This window comes from Balaenoptera acutorostrata, chromosome 7 (genome assembly GCF_949987535.1).
Source record: "Balaenoptera acutorostrata chromosome 7, mBalAcu1.1, whole genome shotgun sequence".
Taxonomy (NCBI): domain Eukaryota; kingdom Metazoa; phylum Chordata; class Mammalia; order Artiodactyla; family Balaenopteridae; genus Balaenoptera; species Balaenoptera acutorostrata.
In genome coordinates, this window is record NC_080070.1 from 12,701,170 (window position 1) to 12,713,728 (window position 12,559).

General features: G+C 43.6%; 1 gene segment (V, D, J or C); it reads right to left on the bottom strand.

The window, feature by feature from the left end:
* The window catches only part of LOC102997136 (T cell receptor beta constant 1-like), a 42,338-nt gene extending 30,420 nt beyond the window's left edge, over positions 1–11,918 (bottom strand). Inside the window, 3 exon segments of the C gene segment in view lie at positions 8,607–8,621; positions 11,431–11,718; positions 11,845–11,918. Of these exon segments, the coding sequence occupies positions 8,607–8,621; positions 11,431–11,718; positions 11,845–11,893 (352 nt within the window).
* Positions 11,919–12,559: the final 641 nt, after the last annotated feature.

Here is a 12,559-nt window from a genome sequence, read left to right on the forward strand (position 1 = left end):
TCACAGTTGCCATCAGCAGCAAGCTCTGTCCTGGAAACTGACGGTACCAGTACATGAAGGTGAGCTGGCTATCGACCTAACACTGGATCATCACGGAGGTCCCGCATTCACAGATGTCCCTGCTTGGCTTTTGAGATAGGAGAGCACCGAACACAGAGCCTAGTTCCAGAGAGACAGAAAAACCCATGAGGGCCAACAAGCTTGTCCCCAGTCAGGAAGGTCTTTTACTATTTGCTCCAATACCACCTTGGCCCCCAAAGAACCCTGTAGCACTGCCTGCACTTTGGTTTTGTTCTGCCAACTGTTATTGCGTCAGGATCCTCTAATCCAACATCTCCCCCATCCTCTAACTGGTGGCCTCGGACACCCTACTCCTCTCCCCAACATCCACATTTACCCCAAACTTCCCCCAGTATAAGGCCATACCTAATCCCAGGAGAAGTAGCAGAAGAGTCAACATCTTTAGGTGATGGCCTTGCCTCTTCCCAGAGAAAAGGCACTAAGGCATCAAATTCAAGTTCATCTTTTGTCACCACTGTGTAGCTCATCCCTACTGGCTCTCCCTTCCCTTCCTGTCATAGGCAGTCGTGTTTCTGCAGAATATGGAGACTTGTCTGCCCCCTAGTGGAGCTGTGTGGCCCTTCACTTAGGCTGGATCTTCATTCACAAGTCTCTCAGCCTGCAATTGCAGTCTATCCACCACGTATCCACCACCTCCCCATCCATCATTACCGAGCATCACGTATGTGCTACTCCTTGGGTGTAAAGTAAGACTAGGTATGCAATATTGACCTTAGATAACTAAAGGTAAAATTTTAGAATATTAGGGAAACATAATTCAGAATATCGACTGTCTGCTGAGTCTTTATTTTGGTTGTCCCAAATTGAACTCATTTTTCCTTCCCTGATACCTACTCCAGTAAACTGGCTCCTACTCCTGAATACATTCCTCTTAATAAGTGGTACATGTATATACAGTGGAATATTAGTCATAAAAAGGAAAGAAATTGTGCCATTCGCAGAGACATGGATGGACCTAGAGACTGTCATACAGAGTGAAGTAAGTCAGAAAGAGAAAAACAAATATCGTATAATATCGCTTATATGTGGAATCTAGAAAAATGATACAGATGAACTTATTTGCAAAGCAGAAATAGAGACACAGATGTAGAGAACAAACATATGGACACCAAGGGGGGGAGGCGGGGTGGGATGAATTGGGAGATTGGGACTGACATACACACACTACTATCTATAAAATAGATAACTAATGAGAACCTACTGTATAGCACAGAGAACTCTACTCAACGTTCTGTGGTGAACTAAATGGGAAGGAAGTCCAAAAAAGAGGGGATATATTTATACATATAACTGATTTGCTTTGCTGCACAGCAGAAACTAACATAACATTGTAAAGCAACTATACTCCAATAAAAATTAGTTAAAAAATAAAAATAAAAAATAAATGGTAACCCCACTCGTCTTGTTGTCTAGGCTCAGAAATTCATCTTTTTTTTTAATTTTAAATTTATTTTTGGCTGCATTGGGTCTTCATTGCAGGGCACGCAGACTTTCTCTAGTTGTGGCTAGTGGGGGCTACTTTTTGTTGCGGTGTGTGGTCTTATTGCGGTGGCTTCTCTTGTTGTGGAGCACAGGCTCTAGACACACGGGCTTCAGTAGTCGTGGCACACGGGCTCAGTAGCTCCACGGCATGTGGGATCTTCCCGGACCAGGGCTTGAACCCATGTCCCCTGCATTGCCAGGCGGATTCTTAACCACTGCGCCACCAGGGAAGTCCCGCCTGTGTCTTCTTCCTCTTATGCTCTAGCTGAGTATCCTTACAAGGTCTGTGTAATCATCTTAGCCGTGAGCACAACCATATGCTGAGTCCCGTGTGTCCTCTTGTGAGTCTCTGAAAGTGAATCTCCAAAGTGGGGATTTTTTTTTTTCCTGATTAGGAATACTTTACTGTTTCTCTCTCTCAACATATATTTCCTTCACAGCACGTTTAGTTTTTCATACAATGTTATTTAATAACAGTAATTATTATAAGGAGTGTATTGGTTTCAGACTTTGGACCTAGACTGCCTGGGTTTCAAACCTGGTTCTTCGACTTATTCGTAGCTGCAGGCAAATTCTGGGCCTCAGCATCCTTATATGTAAAATGGGACTAATAAAAGTACCAACCTCCCAGGGTTATGGTAAGAAAGCAACAAGTTGATACATAGAAATTGGTTATAACCATGCATGTCTCAGTAAATGTAGCCATTAAAAGCATTGACTGTTATCCCTACTACTATCATCTACTGAAAACTAATTTTGTCTCAGACACTACATTAAAATTCTTCACTGATAAAGGATTTCTTTTACTCAGCAGACTTATGTAAGTCTTTGTCTTTTTAGATTGACCTTCCAAAATATTTCTGCAGGAATTGTTTTCAATGAAATCTAATCTATAAAACTAAAACTACACTTAATATGCCTTCTTTAGCCTCCACGGATATTAAACTTTCGTTCATTACCAAATATCCTACATCATCTCTATTGATTTTTTTTCTAAGCTGCATGATACTTTTGTAACAGGCATCTTACACAAATGCATCAGGCTCTGCTTACCTGCTAGGAAGGAAAAGCTACAAACTCCAGGGAAATTCTGACACTAGCCATCAATTTCTTTCCCCTGAATTCCTGATGAAATCTCTTAACCAGAAGTGGTCAGAAGAAGTAAGTCTGACTTTGTGTTCTGATTCAAGTGCTATCTTCCTGTTATGCTGTTCTTTGCTTTTGAAATGATTGGTTTTAGCATTTAGGAGATGTTATCAGACTGCTAATAGCTCCCAGCTATCCCGAGGACATCTGTGCCTCCAGGTTGGCATCTTGCATGGCAGAGTCTTGTAACAGAGAAGAACAAACCTGACTCCATATTGGATCTATTCCTTTACCACTCATCTTTGTGCTCTGTTGCCTGTGCTTAGTCACGCTGACTCTGCACCTTTGTAAAGAATGTTGCCTATAACCTGAAATATACATGATAGCCCATTCTCAAGGCTCTGCCTCCCAGGCTTGACCTTTAAAAGTATAACAGTGTTCATTCACATAGAGATACAAAGTTGCAGAACAGAGAACAACATTTATCTTGTTGGAGGTTTACGGGAACACTGACCACACGGACTTGGACAACAGCAAGAGGAAAGGATTATCGCATTCCCGCTGGGGCCGGGCCAGCGCCGAGAAGTCTGCAGCAACGAGCAATACCCGCTCCCCGTTTAGTATAAAAGAAGCCTGAGGGCTTCCCTGGTGGTGCCGTGGTTGGGGGTTCGCCTGCCAGTGCGGGGGACGCGGGTTCGGGCCCTGGTCTGGGGGGATCCTGCGTGCCGCGGAGCTGCTGCGCCCGTGAGCCACAACTGCTGAGCCTGCGTGTCTGGAGCCTGTGCTCTGCAGGAGGGGCCGCGATAGTGAGAGGCCCGCGCACGGTGATGAAAAGTGGCCCCCGCTCGCCGCAACTAGAGAAAGCCCTCACACAGAAACGAAGACCCAACACAGCCAAAAATAAATAAATAAATTAATTAATTAAAAAAAAAAAAAAAGAAGAAGCCTGAGTTTTAACTTGGGTAAGATGGTTCTTCCCATCTTCTTGGTCCGCTGGCTTTCCAAATAAAGTCGCTATTCTTTGCCCCAACACTTTTTGTCTTGATTTATTGGCCTGTTGTGTGGTGAGCAGTGTGGGCTTGGACTCGGTGACAATACGGGAAATGTGTATATAATTTTGTTAGTATTAAGGAATTAGAAATAATTTTGTTAGGTAAGGTAATATTATGCTAAGATAAGAAAATGTCATTATTTTAGAGCTTACTAAACTCTGCAGTAAAATATTACAATGTCTGGAAATTGCACCAAAATACATAAACTAAAAATGTCGGGAATAGAAGAAGGAAGGGTAGCAAAATGTTAATTACTGAATCTGGGTAATAGGACTCATTATTCTCTCTGCTTTTGTGATAGAAATTTTCCTAATAAAAAACTTGAAAATATTATACCAAGAGAAACATGGGAAGTACAAACTATTTTTATGCAATGCTTTACCATAACATTAAAATAAGTACCATAGGGGCTTCCCTTCCCTGGTGGCTCAGTGGTTGAGAATCTGTCTGCTAATGCAGGGGACACGGGTTCGAGCCCTGGTCTTGGAGGATCCCACATGCCGCGGAGCAACTAGGCCCGTGAGCCACAATTACTGAGCCTGCGCGTCTGGAGCCTGTGCCCCGCAACAAGAGAGGCCGCAACAGTGAGAGGCCCGCGCACCGTGATGAAGAGTGGCCCCCGCTTGCCACAACTAGAGAAAGCCGTCGCACAGAAACGAAGACACAACACAGCCATACATACATACATACATACATACATACATAAAAAGAATGTAAGCAGACAAGAATAGCATTTAAAAAAAAAAAGAGTTAAGTTCCTTGAAGTTTGGGATCATTCATGCTCCTTTCAGGCACAGTTTCTGCCCGAGCCCCTCAGTACTATATATTTCTCTATTTAAACATTAAATTAAAATATGCCTAATGTTTGTCAAGATGAAGAAACAAACTTGTCACTTCTGTCATACTCTATGAGCAATTTAAGATTATTTATGTTTAAAATTTTAAACAGTGAGACAATATTTACTGTGAAGTGTAAGATTTTTGTTTGATAAATACAAGTTTGGGTTCATACATGAGCTATTTCACTGAATCTGAGTAAGATTTTTAACATTGAAATGCATGAATACATTCTTATTTTGTAATTGTTGATTTTTTTAAATCTAAAGAATATGCTGATTTTTAGTGATTATTACATGACTGTTAATGAAAATAACATTGTCGTATAGGGGAGGGGGGAGGGTGGTGTTAAATATTATTTGCTCTGGCAGACAAATAGACTAGATAACGCCATGGCAGGAGGGAAAGGATTCTGGGCCTTTCTCTTACTTGTTATGAAGGAGAGAAATTCCAAACTGAAAGATACTCAGGAAAAGATTACCTTCACAGCGTCCCTTTGTCACAAGCTCTTTCCTGTCTTCACAGCAGCAGTTTGGTGGCAGAGGGTCAACATGCCTGCTCTAAGCCCAGTGACCCCAGCAGCTCATGTGAAGGGCCTCTCCCCAGGAAAACTCCCCTCCTACCCCTGGCCACCATGCCTCCTCTCTGGGGCTGGAGGTGACTGTGGATTCGAAGACTAGAAAATTCTGTGCCTGAACCTGGGATGGTGAGGCTTTTACTGAAATCGGTAAGTCTAGAGAAGAAATGGGCAGCATCTATGCTTAATAATAACATCATCCAAGTGAAAAGCTTATCTCTTAGAGACTTTACTCGTCAGCCTTGTTATCTAAGCTGCTTATAAAAAGCACTCTTGGCTGGAAAGAGAGATAAGGAGGACATATTCTGATTAGAATTCTGGAAGGCATCATAGAGTCCTTGCATTGATATTTATTGAACTCTGGCTATATGCCAGGCACTGGGAGTACAGCTATGGACCACAGAGACACAGAGATCCACGCCTCAGAGCTTCCATTCAATTCATCAACCCTTATATCACACACAATGGGAGATTTACATCAAGCAAGGACTTACTTCACTAAGACTATTGCAAAACTACAATGCATAAAAGGCATGTTGTGTTCAGGAAATGACCAGGGACCTCCTGGGGAACCTGGGAAGCGGTCATGAGATCCAGAGAAGAGCGTGAGTTTGCAGGTTGACCTAGTGGAGGAAACGTGATGGGCAACTGGAGGTTATCTCGGTAGACAGGTGATGAAATGCAGTTATCAAATAACTCCGTATAAGGTGTTGAGTCCTGAAGAAGTGAAATCCAAGGGCCAAGACCTGAAGTTGGAAAGGCAGTTTATTTAGAAATGGAGTAGAACAGGACACTCAAATGCTGTTTTGGAAGAGGGTGGGGGGAGGGGAACAGGGAAATGCGATGGGCTGGACAGCCCAGGGGGCCCTGGGGAGAGTCCTTGAAGACCAAGTGTGTCAGCTAGAAAGATGTGCTCTGCAGCAGGTGGTGTGAGGGGAGCTGGACTGATGTCAGGTGACTTCTGTAAAGGGCCTGGGTGGAGGGAGCCTATTGAAACAGCAGAAGAGAAGAAAGGAAAAGAGGATGGTGACAGCTCACCCACAGGTGCTGTCCTTTGTGTGACTTGGGGATGGACTCCTACTGACTGGGGCCCTGGAGCTCTAGATGTCTCCCCGGTGGGGGTGGAGAAAGGCTTCTGCGAGCTTCTGCAGGCGGTAGCTTCCCCTGGTAGGGGCAGGGCCCAGGAAGGCCGAGCCACCTTCCTGCTGTGACAACCTTTCTGTGCAGAGAGGAAGTGGCTGTGCAGGGTTGTGGGTTAACCGCTGGCAGAAGTGTCTGAGAAGGGCTGGACGTCTTCAGGTTGGGAGAAATGCTCAGCCTTATTTTAAAAGACACATATCTCTTAGAGACTCCCATTGTTGGTACTCCTTGCACCAAGTGAGCAATAGATTAGTTGTAGCCCCATTCCTGGCTCTTGTCTGGATCATTACATATAGGTCACAGTACATATTTTGGTCACACCACTGTCACCTTCTTTCCTGACCCTGAAACCTGATAAGCTGGGATTTTCCTGGCATCAGCACCCATGGACATTGTGGATAAAGAAAGATGGTACCTGGAGAGAGAGCTCAGGAGAGAGCTGATGTACAACCACCAGAGACAGGCTTAATGTAAGGGTCTGGCAAACCAAGCTCAAGGACATTCTACCTGTGCCCGTGAACCACCTATTCCAAGGAGACAAAGAGCTACGCTGCAGAGAAGGCCCAGTGCTCATGGAAGGTGAGTTCATGGTGGGGTGTCTGTGTTAGCTCTGGCATTAGTGAAAAAAGACCTGGGTACTAGGGAGTCAGTCTGTGATATCTTGTCTGCCAGTTGCCCCTTCTGAAGACCAGAAGGCACGCCCATTTTCTCCATCGCACCGAATGGGATTTTCAGGTACAACTGGTCAACTCGGAAGGAACAGCAGCTGGTGGCCTCTGTCTGTGCAGGTTTATAGTGATGTATTCTTATCTTTTGTCTTTTCTTAAATTTCTTAAATCTCTACACACATTATTATCTCAGCATCACAAATTTTCATTAATGTATGGTGGTTGAATTTTCTGATTATTTCCATAGTCTGGATCCTTAGGATGATTCTTCATCATCCCTACTGTCTTCCTAAACTCCTCCTCAAAATTGCTTTTACCAATTTACCCAAATCTGCAAGTTTACTTTCATCCCACTGACTCTCCTGTTACAAAGATTTCCATCTTCAATGACTTCCCCTTAGTGAGGGGCTTGCCAAAGTTCCCCTCGCCCTGAGCCCACACTGGGGGTACCTGTCCCTCTGTAGTTCGATAATTAGGTCAATTGTTATTGGGGACTACGATGTAGAAGAAGGGAAATGACTGTAAAGTCCACACCCCTTTTCTCTTTCTTTCTTCAGATCCACACCACCATTCTGGCCATCCATTTTGCTGTGCACGATTTGTGCTCTTTTTTTACCATCCTTTTATTTAGTCCAAACACTGAGATGCCTTTGTTCTCCTAGCTTAACCCAGGTCTATAATACGCTCTCTGTTTAATACTTTCATCTTTTATTCTTATCAATTTCCTTTCACTTTTTCTACATGTTTCTAAGAACATATCTCATGTCTATTTCTTGCACTTGAGGAACGTGTTGGTAATCCCAGACAAAGAAACTGGGAGGAAACTGTGGCTTCTCCATCTGAGAGTAGAGAGACCTGGATTCTGGATGTCTAGGGAAAACCTAACATTTCATATGTGTGTGTGTGTCCATGTAACTGTGTGTCATTCTATGTATGTGTATATTCCTCTTTTTAATTTATTTTTTAATTTTTGCATGTAATTTGGGTATATTTAGTTTTAATCATTTTGGTTTTTTCTCAAATATGAAGTACATCAAAACTCAGTTATATGCAGGAACCAGTTTTTAAGGATTGCTGTGAAACTGTGCTCCCTGACTATTCTTCAAAACTCCTTGGTTAGTCACATGAAAAACTGGATGAATTGGTTTTCATCAAGACTGGCAGGGGGATTAAATTTGTAGAATGTGGTGAATTGAGTGTGAAGTACCAATGGAGATTTCAAGTGACATTAACATGTAGAAAGCTGCATAAATTGAGCTGAAGCTCAGATTAGATATCTGACTAGAATACTGAATTTGATGTTATTAGAATAGAGAGTTTCATTAAAGTGATGAACTTGAATGATGCTGCTCAGGGAAAGCGTATAAAGTAATAAGAAGAGGGAAAATGATGGAATACTGGAGAAAACCATTTTTAATGGAAGAATATAGAAATGGTTGTCTACCAAGGACATTGACAATGAGTGAACCAAAAATTAAGATTGAAACAAATCATGAATAGTGTTCTTAGTCTGTTTGGCTGCTATAGCAAAATACTACAGATTGGGTAGCTTATAAACAACAGGAACTATTTCCCACAGTTCTGGAGGTTGGAAGTCTGAGATCAGGGTGCCTGCATTATTGTTGGGGGCTCTTTTCTGGTTGTGGACTTTTTGTTGTAACCTCACTTGGTGGAAGGGGCTACGGAGCTCACTGGGGTCTCTTTTATAAGGGCACTAATTCCATTAATGAGAGCTCCACCCTTATAACCTAATCATCTCCCAAAGGCCCAACCTCCTAATATCATCACATCTGCAATTAGAATTTCAACATAAATTTGTTGGCGGGAGGGCATAAATATCCAGGCCATAGCATGTTTTAACTCTAAAAATTCACCAAATTTTGTAGATATTTCTTTAGCATGTGTGAAATTGATTGAGGTAGAAGTTAGGCACTGGAAAAACATTCCATAAAGAAGACCGAGACTGGATTCCTCTTATAGAGAACAACTTAAAACCAGAACTCTCCTGGTCCTAGGAAACAAAGAGCAGAGTAACCTGGTGCCTAGGGCAGGTCTACGTCAAGAATAAGCGTATCCCAGCTCTAAGCTCTGAAATAACGGAGGGAACTAGGTTTGTGGATTCTTCATAAGTATGAAGGAATCTGTCGACATCATTGTCTCAGAGGTTCTCATGGGATGGGAGTCACCTGTGATGACTTCCAGGAACTAAGAATAAGTTATTGGATGTAGACTCTATTTCACAGGGAACAGTCTTGGTCTTATAACCTCCACTGACATATTTGATTTAATTAGTATAATTCTATTTATATTGAGAATATGATAAAAGGTATAATGGAAACCCAGCTTGGACCTAAGGAGCAGCAAATTTTGTAGTTCAGAAATGTCTGGGTAAGTATTTCAAAAAGGAGAGGATGGTCCCCTGGAAGTCTCTGTGTATGACAGCATGCGATGATCCCAGGAGAGAGCTCACCTTGAAGTAAGGTGGGGATGGGGGCGTGGCAGGGTAGACTGACCCAGTAATACAACCGTAGTTCTTGGAAAGATGAGCAGATTCTAAGCTCAGCTGGGTTTTTATTGCCAGAATTTGTGTCTCGGATGAAGTCCTCCGCATCTCCTTGTTCCAGGTTATAATTACTATTTTAGTGGTTGGTAAGGAATGTATGTAATTGAATGAACCTTTACACTAAAATCTCAGTAAGACATTGGGGATCAAGACACAGACCTGCAGTCTTGCCCCTCCAACACCGGCAAGGAAAAGGTTGAGCCAAAGTCTTCCTCTTGTACTTCATCGATAGAGGTGCCACTCCGCAGGGAACTATGCCTGGGAGTAATGATGGAACTCACTGGGAGCAATAATAGGGTCTGCTGCATTGCATTGCTTGGCAGTTGGAATGGTACAGAGCAGAAGCATCTGCCATGGCTGGCAGGTATTTTAGGGACCAACAGAAAAAGAAAAGAATCCCATGGATACAGTGGTACCTGAGAGAGGCAACATCCTTGTCAGGATGACATATAGCACAGAGTAAACAGGGGCTGGAGTAGAGGAAGAATAAAACTCTACTAGAGTACAAGATTTATCTTGTTTACATACCCATGTGAAAACCCCTGGCATCCCCCCAGAGTATGTGTGGGAGAGGACTTTGCAGGGGGCTTAGATCCTAGACTAGTAGGAGGGGTATTGGGAAGATGATCTAAGAGAAGACTGATTCCTTCATTCATTTAACACGACTCTCTTCAAGCACTCTGGTAAATATGGAGATTAAAAAAAGTAACCAGTATAGGCACGGTCCCTGCTCTCATTAATTTCAACATTTATTCACATAAATTTTAAATAGCAAACAATCAAGTGTCCTTGAGGACAGAAGCTCAGGCTGTCTTAAGAGCACATAGCAGAGGAACTAACTTAGTCAGGGGTTCGAGGAAATCTTCCTGGAGGAAATGACTTCTGAATTGGTATGCGGGGAAATCGTCAGTTAGGGATCCGGCTAGAGAGGGAGAGGAAGAGTGCTCTAGGGAGAGTAAACATCATTGGTGAAGACCCAGGAGTGCGTCAGCGTAGGATGTATTTGGGGACCTGAGGGAGGTGGACTCTGTCTGCTAGAATGGAAAGCAGTTGTGGTAACTGAAGGAAAGAAGACATTCCCGTTAGGAAGGTAGACAGGTGCAAAGACTGCGTCTTGGAGGGTGTTGAGAGGCTTGTGAAGTACCACAAACTCGAGACTTTAGCTAAGTTAATGAGAAACCCTGATGGGTTTTAAGCTCCAGAGTGGTTTGTGGGTGGGGGCAGGTAGCAAATTGGAAGGTGGTTAAGGAATCCAGGTGAGAGACAACATTTTCTGGATCACAGTGTTGTCCGTGAGGTTAGAACAATTAGTAAAATTTGCAAGGAATTTAATACTGAGAAGTCTGCAGGGGATGGATGGATTGGGTGTGGAAGGAGAGAATCTGAGAAATGGTGAGGACGACTCCTACATCTTTGGCTTGGGCATTTGGGTGGATGGCAGACCATTTGCAGAGATGAGAAAAATGGGAGATAACAGATTTAGTAAACAAGTCAGATGTGCTACTCCTCCAGGTGACAAAACCTCCAGGAATAGGACCTGGAAGGTGGGATGAAATTTTGTTGAGTGATTGGATTGAAAATGAAATCTTCAGTTTGGGCAACGATGACGCTCAGTAAGGAGAAAGGATTGCAGTGCGTGTAAAATTCCTTTTCTAGGAAAGGAATTCTTTACCCATGGTGCTAGACTTAACACAGGTAGCTTGTCCTGCCTGCACTGTGAAAAGCTCATTGTTACCGGAAGTAAGAGGAGGACACATTGCAGAGGGGCTGCCTTGCTCAGAGCCCACAGAGTTGGAGAGTCAGGGAAGGACTCCTGTGGGCACTGATGGCGGGGGAAGTTTGTCCTCTCGGTTGGGTGGGGCCTCCGGAGGGTGGGGCCTCCCTGCTCTCGTGGTTGCCCTTTTTGTGCAGAGAGCGGCTGACTGTGCCGTGCTGTGGATAAACTGCTGGCACAGAGGTACAAAGAGGTCTGGTTGGTGCTGGCCGATGCCAGGGTCAGGGGGAAATCTGGCTTCTTTTTTCGAGAGACAATGTAGCCATCAGGGACATCTCCCTTTTCAACCAACTCAAGATTGCTTGAAAAGTAGATCAGCTTTAGACCCAGCCCTGGGTCTTGTCGATACCAGTACATAGCATCGTGGTTCATATTCTGAGAACAAGTCAAGGTCACCCTCTTCCTCGTCTCTGTGATCTGGTGTCTCGGGCTCTGGGTCACATCGGCTTCCAGGGGGTCTGTAGGGGAAGGAGACAGAACTAGAGACAGCTGAGTAGTCGACTTGCGCTGCAGCTTCTAGGAAAGGGCTTGAGGTAAGACCTGAAAGCTATGGCCAAGGCATGCGCATGAGTTCTAGGACTCACCTGCTCCCAGGAGACAAAGCAGGACACAGCCCAGGAGCCGGGGACCCATGGCAGCATCACTCTGCCAGCCCTGGGGGCCCTAGCTGGTTTCTGTGATGTCTCTCTCTCTGCAGCTACTCGATCCTCATTTTCAGGGGAGAAGCCACTCCCATTTCCTTAGAGGGCTGAAGGGATAACACAGGTGATCAGTCGTGGCCAATGGGGGCTGGCAAGGCTTGTGATCACCGTCATTTTCCTTGTCCTCCTTTGAGGCTGCTGGTTTCTATGCATTTGACAATGTCTTCTTATTAGCACACTCTTGTCAAAGTTGAAAAATAGTTCTGTATTTTGGATCTTTATGATGAAAATTGGTATAACATTTGATTATCACTTAGAAATGTGAGAACATGAAACTCATGCTATCATCAAAACAACACTTTTTTTTTTTACTTTAGAAGTCCTCATTTCTACTCTGTAGAAAAAAAAAATCCAAGTATATTCATATCTTTGTCTATCCACAGATATATTTTTTAGCCACTACCTTTTAAAAGAGTCTCATGTGTAAAAACTTAGCCAAATCCACATCATGGGTTATTTTATTAGTCTGTATCCAGTTCATGACCCTAGACTCAGGGCTCTTCTCCTTAGCAGATTAAATTTAGTAACGGGTGTGAGTAGCTGCTTTCCTCAAGGATGGTGTTGGATGTATCCTTCTTCCTTCTCTCTCCGCTTAAAG